This window comes from Mus pahari, chromosome X, assembly GCF_900095145.1.
Source record: "Mus pahari chromosome X, PAHARI_EIJ_v1.1, whole genome shotgun sequence".
Classification (NCBI taxonomy): Eukaryota; Metazoa; Chordata; class Mammalia; order Rodentia; family Muridae; genus Mus; species Mus pahari.
Window position 1 is genome coordinate 97,801,689 of NC_034613.1, and position 21,624 is coordinate 97,823,312.

General features: G+C 34.1%; 1 protein-coding gene across 1 annotated transcript in view; it reads right to left on the reverse strand.

The window, feature by feature from the left end:
• Positions 1 to 356: 356 nt before the first annotated feature.
• Chm (CHM Rab escort protein) overlaps positions 357 to 21,624 on the reverse strand; it is a 132,734-nt gene continuing 111,466 nt past the window's right edge. Inside the window, exons 13-15 of the mRNA XM_021188022.2 lie at positions 13,096 to 13,194; positions 7,319 to 7,479; positions 357 to 3,365 (exon numbers count right to left, since the gene is read on the reverse strand). Coding sequence (XP_021043681.1) covers positions 3,174 to 3,365; positions 7,319 to 7,479; positions 13,096 to 13,194 — 452 coding nt within the window. The 3' untranslated portion in view covers positions 357 to 3,173. The remainder of the gene's footprint in view (positions 3,366 to 7,318; positions 7,480 to 13,095; positions 13,195 to 21,624) is intronic.

The following is a 21,624-nucleotide window of genomic DNA, read 5'->3' on the forward strand; positions in this document are numbered from 1 at the left end:
CAACTATTTAAATATCAATATAAGAGCAGAAAACTAACTCGGATCCAAGGCTGTCTTTCAGTTCTTGGTATTTATACTTTTTAAGTGGTGTCTGGGATTATTATTTATAATAATCAATATACATTAAGTCACTCTCCTATTAAAGAATACTTATTAAATTATGATCAGTACATATGCACATACAGAGTTGACTACAAACTAAGGAAAGCTTCTATGAGGAGTGGAAGTACTAGATAGTGGGCTGCCTGCACTTAACATTCTAGCAGGCACAGTGCTATGTAAAGTCTCTACCATTGAGCTGTATCTCTAGCCCTATATACAAAATTCAAATATAAAAAAATAAGCCATTACAGTGGAAAAGCATTGAAAAGTCTTTATTTCCTCTGAAAATTCCCTGTTACAGTGTGCAAATTATTATATATTCATGCCTTTTTAAATACATAAGAACTTTTACTGAGCAAAAGACAAATTATTCAATACCAGTAGCACATCATAAGTAATTGCAAGAAAATGTTTTTTTTTTTAATTCCTTTAAATGATTGCTACTATTGGGAACTAGATAACAATACTAGGGCAGACAATTCTAGAAACAATCTTGCCAGTAGTTAATAATTATTAATAATTAACATTATAATTGTAGATATTATTTTAGAAATGTCCACTATTCTAGAAGTTACCCATGGCTATTTTATTATATAAAAATAGAAACTGACATTTATTATATATGCTTTCTTGGTCAGGCACACCAACTAGAAAACATTTACAAAAGCAACATAGGATTAGTTATTGGATCTTATCACTTAATGATATACCACTTTTGGTTTCCAGAAACAGGCATGCATATTTAAATACTTTCAACAAACAAGTAAAAAAAAATTTTTATACCAGCAACTCCAAAATTTAGAATTACTAAATGTTTGCATTATGTAAAACGGTAAACACTGTGTTGTAAGGTTTTACAACACAACCTTAAGGTTTGTTGTTGGTGGTGTTTTGAACTTAATACAGTAAAAACAAGTATTAGGCAATAATTAAGAAAACAAAAGAAAATGCTCTTCAAAGGGTTAGTATGACACTCTGAGGCAACAAGAAATAGATCTGTCTACAATTTTGAAAACAATTTTGTGGTATTTCAGCCATCATTAATCATATTCAGGAGCTTTAAGCATTTTAACAATATACTCAGTAAATGACCTGGAAGAGAGATTTTTTTTTTCTGATTGCATCAAAAGGATGAAAAAAGATACAGTGTGTGCTGGGCCATGAAATAAAAAATAGTTTCTGTATTGTTCTACAATGTACAGAGCTGCAGTGTCCAAAGGTGTCAAGTTATTCTAAGTATTCTAACCCTATCTAGCCTAAAAGTCTCCTTAGATAAATGTGCATGCTGCATATTGCAAAGTATAACATTTTTACTGGTGTGACATAACTGTGATTGTATTCCTACTTAACGTTCCCATCTAAGAGAAACTTTCATATTGCTGGTATGGAGAGGGAGGACCAGTACCTGATGCATTACAGGAGCGTACTTGGCATTTAGTGCATGCCCTAGGTGGGCTTCAGGAACCAACAGCTGACAGAAGAGCTGAAGCTTTGTGACAAAGTAGGTTATAAAGTGATTCTGTCCCTGATTTGCATGACATTATAAAAAGGAAAGGATACTCCAGAGGAGAGAGCTGTACAGTGGGAGGTACAGGCAAACCTGAGAGGAACAGCCTCGGAGTCTGGGACATTTTTCCCATTTTCTCAATCCAACTCCTTTTTCAAGGGTCAGCAAGAGCTACATTCCTTGGATTTTTACATTTCTTATGAATCTGTGCTGGGAGTTTTACCATCTCTGAAAGCTGGCCAGGTTAGGAACCAGCTGCACATGGAGAATTCTGTGCTTTTCCTTGGAGCCATGGCTCCCTGACTGGAAGCACTGGGTTTATTTATTATTTATTTATTTACAGGCAGTTCTAGGTCTAAACTATTGCTCAAGAAAGTAGACCATCAGAGCTTAGAGATATTTAAAAGTAGGCATCACAAATAGGTTTTCTGTCAAAGGATAGCCCTCATGTTTTTCCTGTAAAGTGTATATTACAGGTTATTAACTGCCACACTCTGTTCAGTTCTTGATGGTTTAGTTGCCAGAAGAGGAACATTAATTTATAGAGTATTCCTAAGACTTCAAGAACTACCATTCCACCTGTTATTAATGAGTTTAAGAAACAGACTGTGATCATGAGGTTGGTTTGATATTTTTCCACAGATCAATTAACAGGAAAGTTGCAAAACACTACTTTCCAGAGGAAGCATTCTAACGATAGCGCTGCATTGATCTTCATGACTGCTCTGCTATAGGAGGCATGTTTCACTTGCTATCTGGAGAAACTGAAGATAAGAAGTTTAACAATTTGCCTAATATTTTGAGTAACACAGCTATGATGAAATTAGTTCTGTGGATAAGAAGTTAGTGCTTCTGTTGACTCAGTACAATCATCCTATCAAATGTTTGCTTGTATTCTTCTGTTTCTTAATCTTTGAATTTTGGCCAATGTGTATGTGATTTACACCCAAATCACTAATTACTAAGAAATTAAAATTAGCAAAATGTCTAAACACCTTAGTATTAACATATTCAGCTTTTAACATAGAAAATAAAACCAACTTTTACTCCAAATATAGGCTCCTGGCCACTTCATGATAGTTTAGCTTTATTCTACTGTATTTACACATGCTTTTATCTGTTATATCATGCCCAGATTGAAAATATAATTCAAATAACCAAAATAAGTATGAGAGCTGACTCTCCAGATGTGGCTTTCAACAAAAAAGATCACAATTGGTGAACAAATTTATGTGTTCTACCACATAATTGTCAACGAAGCATTAGGACCCCTTTCACATCATAATACATTTCTGGGAATCAGTACATTTATATTTTTCACCTGCTAATCTCACAGGTTTGGTATGTTAAAACAGGCAAGTTAATGTGCTTTGTAAGTGTTTTATGTTTCTGGAAATGTCCTCTTTGAAGAAATTCCTTTTTTGGATTTCTGGAACCCGTTTCTTCTAATTTTTCCTAATAAATTGGTTGTTGCTTTTTGAAAGATTTCAAATATTCCTTCTATCAAGAAGACTGAGGGCGACAGGAATTTCCAAGGTAGAATGTTAAGTCTGATGCACACCCACTATTCAGAGGGCTCTTCCGGGTCTCCTAGGACTGGACTTTCCTTGGGAGTCTTTGAGTTGGTTTCTGGTATGACACTGGATTCTGAAACTTCTTGTTGTGAGCTGTCTCCATCAAGAATAATATCTTCAGGATTTGGCGGGGCTGGACAGAAGTCTTCATTTGGGCAGATTCGCTGGAAAACTGTTTCTGCCTAGCAAAGGATGTAAGGACAAATCAATTTTTGGATATCAGCAGCTTAAATATATGTGTATTTTTAGTGCTATCTAAATAAAAATAGTATCCTTAAAAATTAATGTAATCAGGTTTTAACAAATACATGTGACTGAGCTTAGAAGGACAGCATAAGAGAATAAAAAAGCAGACATGATGCTAATAATAAGCAAATAGTAAATGCGGCAAGTGACAATAATCCACCTTACAGCTAAATATCTGTGTCACAATAGGGAACTTCTACTCTTGGCAACTGGTGAGAAAGTAAAATGAAAAGGTGGTAAAAAAACATAAGGGTTTCCTATACTGCTTCAACTTTCTTCATAATGCACATACAAGATCCTCTATTTGGCTAAAACTTGACAATCTATAGCCCAAAGATCCAACCTAGACCACCTCTTGCTTTTGTAAATAAAGGTTTATTGGAACACAGTTGATATTGGTTTACCTACTATCTATAGCTGTTTTTTTCTCTTTTTTAAAAAAAAATTTATTTATTTATTATATATAAGTAAGCTGTCTTCAGACACTCCAGAAGAGGGAGTCAGATTTTGTTACAGATGGTTATGAGCCACCATGTGGTTGCTGGGATTTGAACTCCGGACCTTCGGAAGAGCAGTCGGGTGCTCTTACCCACTGAGCCATCTCACCAGCCCTGTTTTTTTCTCTTTAATGGCAGAGTTGAAGAGCTGCAATAAAGAGTACACAAGCTTTACAACCTAAATTATTCAGCATCTGAACACCTTCACCAGATGAGTTTGGTGGAAGGATAATTAACAGAAACTTTGTCTATGAATAATGTGTGTATATACAAGTGCTACAGCATACATGTAGAGGCTAGAAAACAACTTCTAGGAGTTGGTTTTCTACTTCTGACTTGGTTCCTAGAATTCAGATCAGAAGCTACAGATCAAGTATCACCAACAGAATACAAGAGATAGAAGAGAGAATCTCAGGTGCAGAAGGTACCATAGAAAATATTGACACTTCAGTCAAAGAAAATACAAAGTGTAAAAAGCTCCTAACCCAAAATATCCAGGAAATTAAGGACACAATGAAAAGATCAAACCGAAGAATAATAGGAATAGAAGAGGGCATAAAATCCTGCTCAAAGGGCTTTTTTGTCCAGGACATCCATTCTGTTTGTAGGGGTTCTTCCTCCCCTTTACTCCCTCAGAAACAGTTGCTAAATCGTGGGAGTGTCACTCTTTGTTTCTTAAACTCCATTCTTTTCCCAGTGACAAAGTTCCAGCATGCACCATCTGTTAAACTGGTGTACTCTGGCTCATATCATATTCCTTTCAGTAGGGTTTATGGAAAACAAAACTTTCTTTATGCCATTTCCCAGCTTAAAACCACCCTGTTACCTACAAGAGAAGATCCACAGTTGTAACTATTCCATGATAAAATCCTCCAGGCCTACCTGCTCTGCTCTTACCTGCTGTCACTTCTTCCAAGCCCTAGCTCTCCCATGGGTTGCATCACTAAGAAGCGGTTGTTTCAACTTTATAATGTTTATATCCTGTGCAGGACAAGATGCTATTCTCTCCACTGGTACCATCTGTCTGTCTGTCTTTGATTTGAATGGGGCATGTTCCTCATCTATCGTGTTTCACTGTAGAAGGTTTTCATTACCACTACATGTATTTGAACTGGTGGCTTCTAAGGACAGTTCAGGTAGGTAGCCAGATCAATGTGTGGGTCTTCTGTGTATTTGAAAATCATAAACTGTCACATATGCATACGAGAAAGTGAAACTATATACTCGGTCTCTATGCACTAACAAGAAAGAAAAAGTACAAAATTTCCAAATGCTAAAATGTAGAATTTTACTTGAAAAAGGAAAAATATTACAACTCTTCAGGGGCCTATATTTTCTACACAGACAAAGCCACAATAATATTTTGAGAACTTTCATGAATATCCTTATTCTGAAAGCAGAAGTTGCTAATAGTTGATTGAGATAACCACATGATGATATACTGGAATTAGCTAAATTTTTGCTGAACAAACTGGCAACTTACAAATATTACTGATTTTTTTTTAAAGAGGGCATATTTTTCCTCAAGTGATTATATGAAGCAACATGTTAATGAGCACACAAATGAAAATTAATGCTGTTTTCTTTATTATATTTCATGTAACATATAAAAGTTATCTTTTGTGATACAAATTACTGCAAATGACTGCCAGTTAACTGTAATCTTCTAGTATGCAGGATATAGATCACAAAAGCTCTTGCACTATAACTCCTTTTGTTTACTCAGGAAAAAAAATCAACCTAAGCTAATTGGTTAAAATCCCTATTTGAAAATTTCATCTTTGAAGGAAACGGGGTTACCAAACTATAAATGAGGTTATTAACTTAAGATGCAAATGCAAATCCCCATCCATGGACAAGAGTTGTCAATCCCTGCTCGTTTGACATCATTTAGGGCCTTGAATGATTTTCTAGAACCAATATTAGACTCTAAAGATGAAATATAAAATATGACCAAAGTCCAGACACTGTTCATAGCAATGCTTCTGTGATTACAAAACACTGTAAAAAACAAACAAAGTCACTTGGTACAAAAAGATTCTAGCTACTGGTGCGAATACAACTGAATCCATGTGCTGTTATAGTCATCCCCTCCCCACAAACCTCAGGGAACTGCAGAAGACTAGGTGGAAAGAAGATGGGGCAAATGGCTATGAAATACTATCTTTCAAGCAAGAAAGACACAGCCATGACAACCATGAACTCACAGCAGCTGTGTTCACAGAAGGTGGGCCCTCATAATTGTCAGGTATGGAAGGAGATGGGTCTCAGGGTGATCTACCACAGTGCTGAGCTACTGGAGGCAGAATATGCGCATGTATAGCTAGTAGTCCATGCTGTCCACATTAGTTTCAAACTTAAGAGTCACATATTTGGCTCTAATAAAACTATGTAAGGGCATTAAGCCAAATCAAAACTAGTAAATAAGGGGATGAGATAGTGTGTGTGTGTGTGTGTGTGTGTGTGTGTGTGTGTGTGTGTGATTATTGATAGCGTTAGCAAGGAAATTGCAATGAATAGATGAAGAGTAATCAGAATATGCAATATACATACATGAAATTATAAAAGAACAGAACTTACTAAAATACAAAAATAGTATTAAATTATCTACTTGCTGATTCAAACATGGATGTACCAAAAGCATCTGAGAAAAGTATACATGTTTGTCTCAAAACACACCTTCTCTTCTTTTCTTCCTTTCCAGGTTAAAAAAAAATGTGTATTCTAATGTGCCCTAATAATCTTTTGCTTAATGGAATCAAAGTGTGTTTTGGCACCTAGAATAAGCGTGTACTTCTTCACAGCTCTACGTAGGACTAGCCCACTTGGATTTAACATACTTCTTGGCAACTATAATGGCAGCTTTGAGTTTAGTTTGAAACTCAAACTAGCACTGGTTTGAGTCAAAACATTGATGGTGTTATGTTAATTATGTAAAATAAGATTATTCATTTTTTTCCAAGATTAAGAAATGCATCACACCACTGTAAAATTATATCTTATATACTTTACTAATTATATCCTTCTAGAAATGGCTAAGGTTGTTGGAGGACAATATCTACTCTTTCAAAAAATGTACCAATAATCCAACTGCTTCTATTAGAAGTAATATTTAGATATACTGGCACTTTAAGTTCATTTTAAGAACATATATATTTCTTTCAACTTCATTCTTTATTCTCACAGGACTACTCATAAATAAGTCTTTACAATTACTTCTATAATTCAAGGAAGTGAAATATCTGATAAAGTATATTTACAGTACCACTGCAGTTCACAGTAGTTCTTTTCCCTCCTCCTAGGAGGACAACCCCCTCCCCCCACCCCTCCACTCCCATGTATCCCAGCACATCAGTTTCTTAATACAAAACCGAGGAACACCAATACCTTACCTGTTTGACTGCATTATCATTTCCTAGACCAGAGTCAGGGCCAGAGCACACATAGACATTGGAAGGTAAATCATTATAACAATCTCTGCTGATATCCGAAGAGTCTCTCATATTGAAGTAGAGTGCCCACAGAATTCTTGGCTTTTCAACCTGTTCATTTTCTAATGGTAGAAATAAATTTTATTACATTAAAAAACGTAATTTACTTCACTATGTGACCAAATACCAATAAAGACATAATTAGACATTATAGTCAATAAGACATTTATATTTAAGCATTTAGTGAATGTGAAAATACAAACTATAAGGTAAGTATATGGTATTTCAAACAATGAAAGCTTTTCAATCCAGCACCAGTTAGATTTTAAAAATTATTTTGAAAGGTTGGCAAGACAGCTCAGCAGGTTAAGACATTAATTACCAAGCCTGAAGACTGGTGTACAATTGCTGGGACTCACATGATGAATGGAGAGAAACAACTGTTGAACTGCCCTATGACCAAATGTGCAGTGTTGCATGCACATGCACACACAAACAAATAAATAAACGCAACAAAACATTAAAGTTCCTACAATCATACCCACCCTTAAATTATCTCCCAAGGTAAAAAGATAGCATAAATCTTGTTTCGCATAGAAAAACAACTTAATATGTATATAGTAACTTAATACATATGAGATGCTAATTATATTAAAAGACATTATTTAGAATAAGCAAGCACACAGTGAATAGAGGAAATTAATGGTTACTCAGAGTTCAGAAAGAGAGGTTGGGGACAAAGGTTAGGTGGCTGTTGATAGGTATGAGGTTTCTTTGGCAGAGGCCAGACGTAGAAACATTTTATATTTCTTTCTAGAGATGTTTAGATGGTTCTGTGAATATACCTTTTAAAATTTGGAGTTTTCACCTGAAATGTGAAAATTTTATCATATATGAATGATGTCTTTAAAATAGTATTTAAGAAGTATACACAGAATTTAAAATGATATATTCTCTCACTCTAACGCTGTATATTATTAGATAATAAAATTAATGGGAACCAACAAACAAAAAACAATTAGCAAAAAATGAGGCCGGCAGGTTGAATGTCATTTTGAGTTCAAGCTCTGTCATTTAACAGCAGGCATCCATTATGTATGGTAGATAACGACAGGACCTGGGGGACATTCAAGTGGAGTAGACTTAGTTCTGATTCTCTTGTTTTTAAATTTTTCTCCTGATACAGGGCCTGGTACACAAAAGACATTCTCTAAGTAATTTATGAATTGATTTAGTCCTATTCTCAATAACCAAAATATCAAGTGTTTATAGAAAAGTTCAGTCTTGTTAGCCTCAATTCCTACAGCCTATTTCTTGTTATAGTGATGGTCATTTCTCTGCCTCTTTTCTTTTAAAATGTTATAATTAAATTATCATTCATTGAAGAAAATATTGCTTTTAATATATGTATTGATTATAGTTTTCTCCAGCTCAACCCTGCCTCAAATTCAAGTTTTGCATAATCATAATACAAAGATGTTTATGACAATAGTCCAAGTCTGTAAGACACAGTCTGAACCATAAAGAAAATGCTAAAGGTATAATTATCCAATTACTGTTCATATCGAATTAGTAAATGATGTAGAATGATTTTTAGCTAAATATGCTATTCAGTTAATCAGAATTCCCTAGTCCCCAGGATAAATAAGTTTTATTTAATTTAAAATATCTCTACTGTAGGAAGAGTAAATATGCCATTTCTCTTGTTTGTCCTGGACAATTGATAATTATTAGTGGGAAAAGATAAGAGACTGAGTGAAAGAAGTGATCTTCTAAGGAATCTTATTTTTATTTAACTTTTTAAGGTAATTATTTATGTGGATAAGTAGGTGTTTTCGCTGCATATATGTCTGATAACCATGTGCATGCCTGGTTCCTTAGGAAGCTAACAGAGGGCATGCAATCTCCCAAGAACTGAGTCCCAGACAATTGTGAGCTGACATGTGGGTGCTAGGAATTGAAGCTAGGTTCTTAGGAAGAGAGGACACTCTTAACCACTGAGCTCTCCAGCTCCAAGGGATCTCTTTCTGATGCTAAGATTTGAGTCTGATGTACCACTAATTCATGTAAGTGTCACAAACTACTTAGTAAAAAAAAGAAAAAAAAAGAATGCAAGAAACTGATATGCTGCAGCTAAGATCACATGGTTAGTATTAACTGACTAGTGAGTTGAGCTTCACTAAACTGTGATAATTTGTTGGTAAACACCACCTACAAGTCATACATCAAATATCACAGGAAAATGCCATCTAAATGTGACTGCATCAAACACTGCAGCAAGGAAGTGAGCTAAGGTATGGAAGGTCTTAATGGGGCTCAGGGCATGTCTAGGTATATATTAGGTGAGCCTATCTTGTAGTTCATAAACGTTCACTGTCTCAGAGGACAGCTTTCATTCAATACAAGATGGGGCAAATGAATAGTCCAACAGAGTTTAGGGAAGAGATTTCACAAAGGTTAAAGCTTTGACAAAAACTATGAGGAAAGAAAATTGACATAGCCACAAGATCAATGGTCTGGATACAAGGGAGCCATCAAGCTTTGACCTTAGAACCTTCCAAGATACAAGTAATTGCTTCATCTTTCTTGGGGGTCAGCTGGAGGCAGATAGAGAGTAAGAGCTCAAAAAAAAAAAATAACATGCACTCTGAAGCAAATCATTGTCAAAACTATTAAAGCTGCTGAGCAATAGCTTATTTCTATCAGTTGGATGATAGGATAGACAAAGAAGTAATGGGTAAAACAAAGTACGACTTTGTTAACTAGACAAGAGCATCCACTGAATAAAGCACACAACAGAAAAGTACTGAAGGCAAACTAAATAAAAGCAAGAAATGTCTCCAGGTGCATGCCACGAGTAGGGAGCAATTAAGCTAATTTAGTTACGTGAAAAGTGAAAGAAAAAGTAAGAAATTAAGATATGGCATTTGATTTCCTGATACAAGTATTTAATACCCCTAAAAGTCACCAAATGCACACATTAAAAAGGGAATTTGTTTCTAGGAAGCACTGCTCTTAGAGATAGAAATGACAATAGAATGAGAGGCAACACAGATGATGCTGTGATAATGCTACATACTAGACATTTAAAAGTACTGTACTAAGAAAATGCTGTTTTACCTTGTATTGAAAATTCTACTTCTGGGTAAAATAAGTAATCAGGGAAGTTCTGCCACAGAGACTCACATAGCACTTACAAAAACACCTCTCCGAGTGTACAAGGCTATTCTAGAGTCTACATAAGGAAATGAACTGTAAGCAATCACCTCATTTTCTAATGTACAGAATGAGGCTCATTAAGCATAAAACATCTGATATTTCTTTAGAGTAAAACACAGAGAAGAATTTAGAGGTATTTGATGTGCTTAAAGGAGCCTGGTGGCTGGGTAAGCATACTGTGATTTCTTTGGAGAGGGCAGTTCGGAAGAGTTCTGGCTGATACCCATGAACTGAAAGGGTAAGAAAGACAGGGAGTCTTAAGAAGCTTACTACAATTCTCCACATACATGCTCAGTCTTAGAATGGTAAGGCGAATATGATCCTTTGCATGAAATGAACTTCCTTGTAAGATGACAGGCTGATTTTCATAAAGGCTGAGGATGCATAACACCATGTAGAATGGAGAACTCAAATGGAAAAAAAATTAAACAAGGCCATACAGCATTATTCTGTGTTTCAGCAAAAATATTTATAATACTTTCAACCACAAAGTTTCAGATAACAGTCAAATAGTCAAAACACAATAAAAGCCTGTGAAAATTGAAGCTTTTGTTAGAGAAGACTGTGTTTTAATGTATTAAAAGTTCATATTGTTCATAAAGTTCCTTCTTCCTCATTTAGGCAGGAAGATGAATTGAGTTCTCTTCTGCAGGTGACTTTGCCTCTTTGACCTGCCATGGCCCAGTGCTCAGTTTATCTGGTGATTCATTTTCAATAACTCCAACAGTATTTGTTCTGACATTTTAATTAAAATATGACCACTACCTCATCCTGATGATAAAAAGGCCCATGTGTCAGTGAAAACTAGCTTTGTAGTGCCTCGGTGCACCTGAGGACCCCTCTGGCATAGTTCTTGCTAAAGGATTTCACTCAGGTTTCAAACAATACATCATTTCAAACTCGGATCACTTTCAACATTAAGATTAATCTTAAAAATCTAAAATGGCTAGTGGATGCGAGTTAACGAACATGTAATTTCCGTCAGCTTGATTTTGCAAACCAGAAAATTAAATGCATTTAGAAAGTGAAGAATAATTATATGTTTAGTGTATTATTTGGCACAGTTACAAACTGAAATTACAACAGGGACACTATGAAATATTTCAGAAATGAAAACAGTATTCATGGTTCTTATGAACAAGTTATAGATGCAATTAAAATCTAAACATAAAACTATGACTTTATATTAGATTGAAGAATACAGATGTTTATTATAACATTGCAATCAAATTTTTAACTCAAACATTTACATGATACTTTCAAATAAAAATGTAAACAAAAAACTAAATCTAAACCAAAGTGAAATTTTTTAGATTGAAGAGATTTATTTACCTGTGGATTTTATGAAGAAATTACATTTACATTAACATCTATAAGCGGAACACTTTTGTCTTATATGTTAATGTTTATGTCCCACTCTGTAACATCTCTGCATTAAGAAAGTAGACAAAACCCAGGAGATTAAAATAAATAGAACCATTAGGGGTAAACTAATGGCTGGCTATCTGAATAAAGGATCATTTAAAGAAAATGCCAGTATAAGAATACAAATCAGTGAAAGGATTCAAGGGACCATGAAAATGCTTTAAAGGAAAGTTATCTTCACTTCTCACATGTGAAGAGGGTCTCTCAGGTTGTATTTTTGATCACACACACGAAGACCTGTCAGGTTATATTCTTGACTGCTCATACACTATAAATATGATATAAATATGATGATATTTGTTTCAGAGATACTATTTACTTGTACCCTCTTTATGGGAGAGGGGGACGATTTTTAAAAATTTAAAACATTCTTTACCTATTAGAAAGAAACACATAATTTGTAGAGCTATGTATTTGGCATATAAGTATCATTTAAAGATAATTATTTAATCATTGGAACTTATATATTGCCAATTAATATTGGCAATATTAATATCTTCAGAAAGTTAAATAAACATTATTTTTTATTATTATTATTTTCTTTATTTACATTTTAAATGCTATCCCGGAAGTTCCCTATACCCCCCCCCCGCCCCTGCTCCCCTACCCACCCACTCCCATTACTTGGCCCAGGCATTCCCTTGTGCTGGGTCATATAAAGTTTGCTAGACCAAGGGGCCTCTATTCCCAGTGATGGCTGATTTTATAAATAAAAATTGATAAAGAAAAATAGGAGTTTATCATAATGATCCTGTAAAATAAATACAATTATAAAAAAAGGACCTGTAATCCTACCAAAAATTGAGAAATTTTCCAACAATCTTTCTTTTTCTCCCCTGGGCATGTAAGTGACAATTATTGGGGGGGGGGGTGTCTATATCTGTGTTTATTTTCCTTAAAACTAAGAACATTCAAGAATAAACATTTCTCTTATTTATACAGTGACTGTGCTCAAACTCATTTTTTAGTAATTAAGTATGTGAGAGTTATTGCTAAGTAGTACTTCTTAGTTCACCTTCTGTTCCATTCATGCAATATCTAAGGGGAATATCATGTTACATTAACTTTCCATCACAAATAATCCATTTTCTTACCTGCTTCTATTTCTGTATATGGAGTAAACAATTTCTGGACTACTCGTTCTAAATCTTCTCTTGCTGTTTTAGAAGACATGCAAGTCAAATGTACCAAGTCTGGAAAAGACAGAAGAAAACCTTCTGATTTCCTGTTCATTGTAACTGTTTTACTCATATTCAAAGCACTACTTCAAGTAGTAGTGATTAGGGAAATCATGGTTCCTTTGTTCAATGAATTTAGAATCTAATAATGAGGGGACAGGTGAAACCACTATTATTATGTTATACAAAAATTAAATATGTTTGAATGATAGTTATAAGAAAATTCACATTATTAAGACCCAAGTGGCAGCTAAAGCTAATTTTGAAGCTTAAGAAATCATTTGTACATGCATGTCCATGTACACACACACACACACACACACACACACACACACACACACACACACTGGAGGATTTGGGAAGTAGATCACTTTTTAGCTCAAAGAAGAATCCATTATATACACTTGGTTGATAATCATCTATTCATTACAGTAATTTCATAAACCTTTTTTTGGGGAAATTCTGCTGCCTTAGTTTGAATCACAAAATTCTTCAAAGTCCATAAAATGGCATTTAAAAAGTCTATTTGCAGAACTTCTAAATTACTTATTTTTGCATGTACAAATTCATGTTGCCTAGATTTGAATAATATTTAGGTTAGAGAACGTAAAATCATGTACAAAAATACCTTTGAAAAAAGGTAAATTAGTGTAGTCCATAGAACTTCTGAAGGTATATGTACAAAGAGAAAGTCTTATGTACTGGAAGACAGAAATGTGCACAAAGAGAAAGTCTTATGTACTGGAAGGCAGAAATGTATACAGGGATAAAATAACAGCAAAAAACAATATAATAGAGAAAAGAGAGTACCAAGAATTTCTTTTTGTAATATACCACTAAAATGTATATCTATTTCTTCTCTAAGAGTTTATTTCAAAATAGTAGAATTTTTTAAAACCCTGGAAAGTTATTTCAAATTTTATAATGAAAGCCCAAATAAAAACTCATCATTGAAATTCATTCTGTACCAATAGATACAGAAAAAATAGAATAGATGCGCACCAGAACCTTATCCAGCCACAAGAACAAAATCATGTGATCTATAGGAAAATGGGTGGAATTTGCTTTGCCAAACAAAGTAAGTCACACTTAAAAGACAAACATCTGGAGGATTAAACGCATCTTCTCCCACTGAGGCCAGACTAGGCATTCTTATGCTATATATGTGCTGGGAGCCTCGGACCAGCCTGTGTATACTGAATGGTTGGTGGCTCAGTCTCTGGGAGCTCCCTGGGATCCAGGTTAGTTGAGATTGCTGGTCTTAAGATCGCTCTCCCCTTGTGCTTTGTCAATCCTTCCCCTAATTCAATCACAGGGGTCCCCAAATTCAGTGCAATGGTTGGACATAAGTATCTGCTTCTGCCTCAGTCAGCTGCTGGTAGGGCCTCTCAGAAGAGGCCTCGTGCGGGAGGGGCATCCTCTCAGAGGCAAGGGGGGGATGGGATAAGGAACTGTGGAAGGGGGGACAAGGACTGGAATGTAAATAAATAAAATAATGATCAAAGGACAAATAACTCTTTTTTTCATAAGTGAACTTTCAGGGAAAGGACATGAAAATTAAAGTGGGAGTATTAGGCTGTTAGAAGGAAAGGGAGAGAGGGACACAAAGAAGAGCGGTGGGTGTGTGTATGAGTATTACCAAAGCACATGACATGAATATATGCATATGTCATAATGAAATCTGTCCCCTTGTGTAATACTACATAATAAAAATCAGTTCCACATGCAAATGATATAGGATATCTATGAATAAAATGGGGAAACTCTGTGTGTATCTGTCTGAGAATGTGTGAAATATATGTGTGGGAGGGGAAGTGAGTGCCCCAGTGAGGATGGGTTGAGGCCAGAGGCTGACATCCAGATGTCTTCCTCAAAAGGACTTTCATTTCTGAGACAGTCTTCTTCTTGAGGCTGGGGCTCTCTGTTTCATCTAGAATGGACTGCTAACTAGCCCTATGGATCTGGCTCTAGCTTTCAACACTGAAGTGTGGGGCCCTGCTGGGGTTTTCAAATTCAAGTCCTCATTTTAAACAAGCACTTTACCCTCAGAGTCTCTCCCAAGCCCCTGGGAAGTTTTACACATGAGCAAAACCCAAATTTTGTAGCCCTTCTGGTCTACCAAAGAAAGTCATATTACAGGCTAGTCTATGAATTATACGTTTCTCTGTTTCTTTGTATTAGAGATTTTGATTGTTATTTTAAATTAGGATTATTTCTGAAACCGAACTATCAATTTTATACCTCATGAGTCCTTTACAAGACCAAACTTTAGAAACCACTTTTCTCTATTTCTTAAAACTTTTAATTAGTCAGTGTTTCATGAACATTTGGTGCTAGTAAAATTTTCATGTCATGAGCAGGCATTAATCTTTGCCACTGTTGAAGAGATGTGTGTACACAACAGTGCACCTGCATATGCAATTATGATATGAGTAAAATATAACTGGTTTCTATATGAAATGCAGGAAACTAATCTACCAAGACAGAAGCAAAAGTACAAAGAGATCTTACTATCCTCAAATTAAATCTGTCAAGAAATACTCACAAAATTATTATATGATACATTTTTAAAAATTCTTTTTTTTTCTCATTTTTTTTCTCTCCTATCCCAGAACTCACTCTGTAGACCAGGCTGGCCTCAAACTCAGAAATCCACCTGCCTCTACCTCCCAAGTGCTGGGATTAAAGGCATGCGCCACCACTGCCTGGCCATTTTTAAAATTCTTAATGAATTTTAAATATTCTTGAATTGTATTACAATTACTATATGCATGTTATAAATAATATATTTTTTTACAACTCACATTACAACACTATCATTTTCTAACTGAGAAAACACATAGATGGTGAAATGAAACAGCTTGATATTCTCAGGTTATATACTGAGGCACCATCTGCCTTCTCTACTCTTATGAAAAGATAAAGTGTGATTGTCACCATCTATAGAAATCACACACAGTCATTAAGAAAAGTGGTACTCCTCATAATAAGAAACACTTCATACAGTGTGGTAACTACATGGAAGTCACTATATAGATGCTCAACCCTTGCTTCTTATAAAACACCAAGTGGTAGATTTCAATAAATTTTACTTTTCTGTTTATATTTTAAAAGCATCATATATTAACAGCATTTGTATTGATATGTAAAAATTATAGAATCTATTCAACCCAAAAGAAATTTAATTGTTTAAATAGTTAAAAGTTACAGCCCTGTGAAATTCTCAAAAATACTATTGCATATGCTCTTAGAATATATGCCTAATAATTAGATTCCAATGAATACATTTACAGGGATATTATAGCTGTGCTGGTATGAATAAATATTAATAATATTAGAAATATCAGTATTTGAGCCTTATGAAAAGTTGTATTTGTAAGCATAGCTGTGTTCAAAGGATGCAAAATAAAAAATATGTGGCTGCGTTAACCTGTATAATATATTGTCATATTTCTCCTCTTCTCTATAAAACACTCATATTTCATGAGTTTAATTTTTCTCCAAGGAATTATCTCACTCAATAAATGTGAAGAAGTCCTACAAATTAGATCAGGCAGGGTAAACACTTTCCTAAAAGCATTATATTTAACTAGCTCCTATTGGCAACTGTTACTAACATTATACAATATGCAATACATGTTGTGACATTCCCCACAGGCATCATGTGAAATTATTACTGTGAAATTTACAAACTATATTCCTTTTACTTCATTCACAAACTGCTTGAAGGCTTACTGGGCTAAAACTCAATGTATTACATTCTTGTGATAACAATACATATAGACCTATATTGACATTAAGAAATCATATTTTAAAATAACATTTAATTCTCAGAATGCAATAATAACCCTTCCAAAACCGGTTACTAATCCCAAGTTATCATGGAAAAAAAAAAAGAAAACAAAAACCTAACATTTAAGTCAAAGTTCTTTCAACACAAAACCAGAAACAACTACTTATAAAACTTGTTTTTGAACACTGATATCGCTCACAAGATATTTAGGAACATATGGGATTTCAACTAAGAAGTACACAGAAAGACATAGGCGTACCACAGAAAAGACAAGTCTAATATCTGATAGCTGATGAGATAGCATACCTGGACTCTTTCATTTATCTGCTTTCTATGTCTATAATGCAAGGCAGTTTCTCTACAGGCCTCAGTGTCCTCATGACTAAGCAGTGGAGTGGTATTAGGTCATCAGCATGACCACTGCTAAAGTCTTATGAAGCCAAACCCTACTTAAAACAAGATGATAGTAGGGGGTGCTGGAGAGATGGCTCAGTAGTTAAGAGGTCTTCCGGAGGTTCTGAGTTCAAATCCCACATGATGGCTCACAACCATCTGTGATGAGATCTGATGCCCTCTTCTGGTGAGTCTTAAGACAGCTACAGTGTACTTAGATATAATAATAAATAAATCTTTTAAAAAATGATAATAGAATTTTAAACCTAAAATGGATAGCATTAAAACCTGAATATAAACCTTGAGTAAGTAAATGATTATTGAAAAAGGTTCTGAAGTTAGAATGCACTGAAGGTAGAATTAGGTAGAATTTACTACCTACAAGCCCACAAAGCTGTTCCAAAGATTTTTAAGGGATTTTGCAACATAGGCTAGTCAACAAAGTATGTTTTGTAGTATAATCCAAAGAAATCATAATTTATATGTATAGGAACTGATGTGGCTCATAACTTATCTTTCACATGTAGTCATAAAGCCAGCTGAAATTTATGTAAGATAGCACAAATAAGAATACATGGTTGTGTCCATAAAAGGGAAAGGGTCAGAAAACATATTTCCTTTATAGTGCCAAATGGGGAACTGAGTTTGACATATATCATACAATTTAGTTCCAAAATGCAACCTTGAAAAACTTGACCCAACCTGCACTTTCAGAGAAAGATTTCAGGTTTAAAAAACAAAAATCCAGAATGTTAACCTAAGATCAAGAAGAAAAAAAAAGTTAGGCTTGCTTGTAAAATAAAATTGGTGCTTTGTAACAATATTAATAAAAATAATTTGAAATATCACATTTTCAAGCAGCAATTAAAAAATGAAAGAAGATACTGAAAATTTTTTAATTATCTAAACTCATTTTATAAAAGGTATGTAACATTTTCTCATAGGGTTGTAAAAGTCGAAAGGAGTATACAAACAAGATCCTACATAAAACTTTAGATTATTCATTATTGTATATGGTATTCACAAATCTATAATCATATTACAGATAAAGAACTTCCTGTAACATAAAATCCCAGAATAAAACAGCTGTTGCTGCCTGATTATTATGTATGGAAAAAATTTCAAACTGCATAGCATATGAATAACAACTATAAAAAACATGAACTTGAATGTCAAACAGAAAGGTTACAGAGATGATGTTTGCTCATTCATAAGTGATCTTAAGGAAAAAACACCCTTCATTTAGTATATAATACAACTTGTTTAGTTTTACAAAATACAATGTCAAGTTCTTAACCACCCCAATAGCAGAAAACCATATTAGCGAAGGGAACATGAATTTGAGTTAATGTAAGTATTTCTAGAAATGTAATATTACTCCTTTACAAACAATACATTAACTTCCTAATCAGGGCTATGAAATAGACAGCTTTAATCACTGGTCTCTCATTATCATTGCAAGTACAATAATGTGCCACTTATGCAAAGGATTATTTTCACATAGTCAAAAACCAGGTAGTATAAGCACCCAAGACATTACAAATTTACTGCCCAATTTCTTGCTAAAGACTTCCTTATGCTAATAGTACAGATATTATAGGCAAGCTTATTTATCTTGTTTTCTGAACCTTTGCATATTATGAATAGCAGATAAGATATTTTGGGAGAGATACCAGTGTTCCAAACAAGTTTTGTGAACAGTTATTTCTGGTTTGTGCTGAAAAAATTTTGACTTCTAAATGTTACATTTTTGTTTTGTTTTCTTTTTTATTCAGTACATTATGCGGACAAAAAGAGCTTGCTGACAGGTACAGTGGAACAGACTGACAAGAAGAAGGAAGATGCAGGAATGACAACAGCACAATAGAGGAGCATAGGTCTAACCACCTCAGTAGCCTTCAAGGGCACTGCTGAATTACAATGGACTGTAATAAATAATGGTTGTGATACCTGTAAATTTTAATATAGCATAACAAGGAAATGGGAGATATGTGTTTAAAAGATAATAAATGATAGTTAAAACAAAGTTCTAGTTCTAAAAGAAAGTACCCGAGGACACCACTGCATAGTAGAGTGTGCTGAATAAAGGACAGGTGACTGAAGACATTTGTAACCAGTGGTCCACCCTTTCCTATGAGACTCCCTTCTAAAGTACTAAAAACAAATTCAACAAGATATCAAAAACATTTTTATTTTGAATGAAGGGATCTCTCGTTTCCTTAGGAGCCAGTCTTGTTTTATACAAGTTACTTTAATTTTACATATATATGTGGAATAATAGTACAGTAATTCAATAAAACATGTATGCAATGCATAATGACCAAACCAAGATAACTGGCATTTCCATCTCCTTCAGCATGGCTTTGTGTATGTGATTAATACATGATAATTTTATATATTTATGCAGTACAATGGTATTTTAATACATGTAAAACAAATAAAGATTAATGGTTATATATATATATATATATATATATATATATATATATATATTCTCTCCCCAACTACACATACACACACACACACACACACACACACACACACACACACACACACACACACACACATTTAAAAGTCAGCATTATGGGAACACAAGAAAAGTCATAACCAAGGGTAAAAGAGGAAAAAGACACAATCATCAAAGTGTGCAAAGTTGTGGTTGAACAGGAGCGACAAGCGTAACGATTAGTTTACATTTGGGGCACTGCATTACAAAATTGACTGACTGTACTGCATGAACAATAGATTTTTCAAAGTGTGCGTGTATGTGTGTGTTTGTGTGTATATATATATATATATATATATATATATATATATATATATATATATATATATATATATATATATATATATATATATATATATATATATATATGTAGGAATATATATATATATATATATATATATATATATATATATATATATGAATGTATATATGTACAAGCAGTGATGGATATGTTAATCATTTCAGCTATAGATCTGACAATGTATATAGATCATAATATCATATTTTGTTCTTATATAATTATTTTCAAAAATTTGAAAGGTAAAGACTACCATTAAAGTATAAAAAGATATCTTTAATAAAGAGTTAACAGCTTTTTTTCTGAAAGCAGTAAGTTTGTATCACGCATATGTTAGAAGAACAAACAGATTTTATCTCAAGATCTTTCAACACTTAAATCTTTGCCCATCTTTACAATAAAAGTCATAATTTTGTATTAAGAGCATCTTACATATAAGTTGATTGGCTCTTGGGTAATCTCTGGAGTATTTAAAATGCATCTCTTTAACAACCATACCTAAAGTCACCAAAGTTCACATAATTTACTTTCTATAAATCTCATTTTGTTTCCTCTGAGGAATGGATACAGTCAGCCATACTGGAATATATGTGGATTACATCTGATCTACTCTGGTATAACTACATTAGTTACAGTGCTTGCCAACATTCGTCAAGTGATTCTTCCAATAAGAAGAATGGTGAGTTTCACTCAGGATCCCATCATTACAGTCTGGTTTCAGGGCAAGTACAGGGGCTTTGTTCCATTTATCTGGCTCTGTGTGTGTGTGTGTGTGTGTGTGTGTGTGTGTGTGTGTGTAAGTGTGTGGGTATAGATAGATTAGATAGATAGATAGATAGATAGATAGATAGATAGATAGATAGATATAGTGCAATCATCTAGAAATGTGCTTTTCTACTAATCATGCACAGGAATAACAAGTCATTTCAAAATCCCTTTATAATTAAATGCCTGAAAATACATAAAGTTTGCATGTTTTGGGGTACTATTTTAGTTTTTGATAGCTATATATCACAAGCAAACTGGATTATCATTCACAGTTTACCATAATTAGAATGAATATGGGAAATCCAGAAAAGAGAATCCAAAATGTGGGCTCTTAGCACATTAACATAGTTCTATTTAGCGTTCTCTTGACAAGAGAAAAAACGAAAATGTTTCTGAATTAGACTGAAGAAATAATTATGTTAATTTTAAGAACACGTTCTATTGTGTCCATGATGTGCTTTATTCAAAGCTTTAGGAAAAAGGAGAAAACCTTCACAAGACAATGAGCAGTAGTTTGGAAGACAGTGATGGTGGACATTCAGAATGAAGTAATATGCTTATCACTGGGAAGCTTCAAATGAGAAAAAAAATGAGGCAGAAGCAGGTTTGTATATATAAAATAAAAGCACAGTATATTTGCCTGCATTTTTCCCTTGAAATTTCCTTGAAATAGAGGAGAGAGAGAGA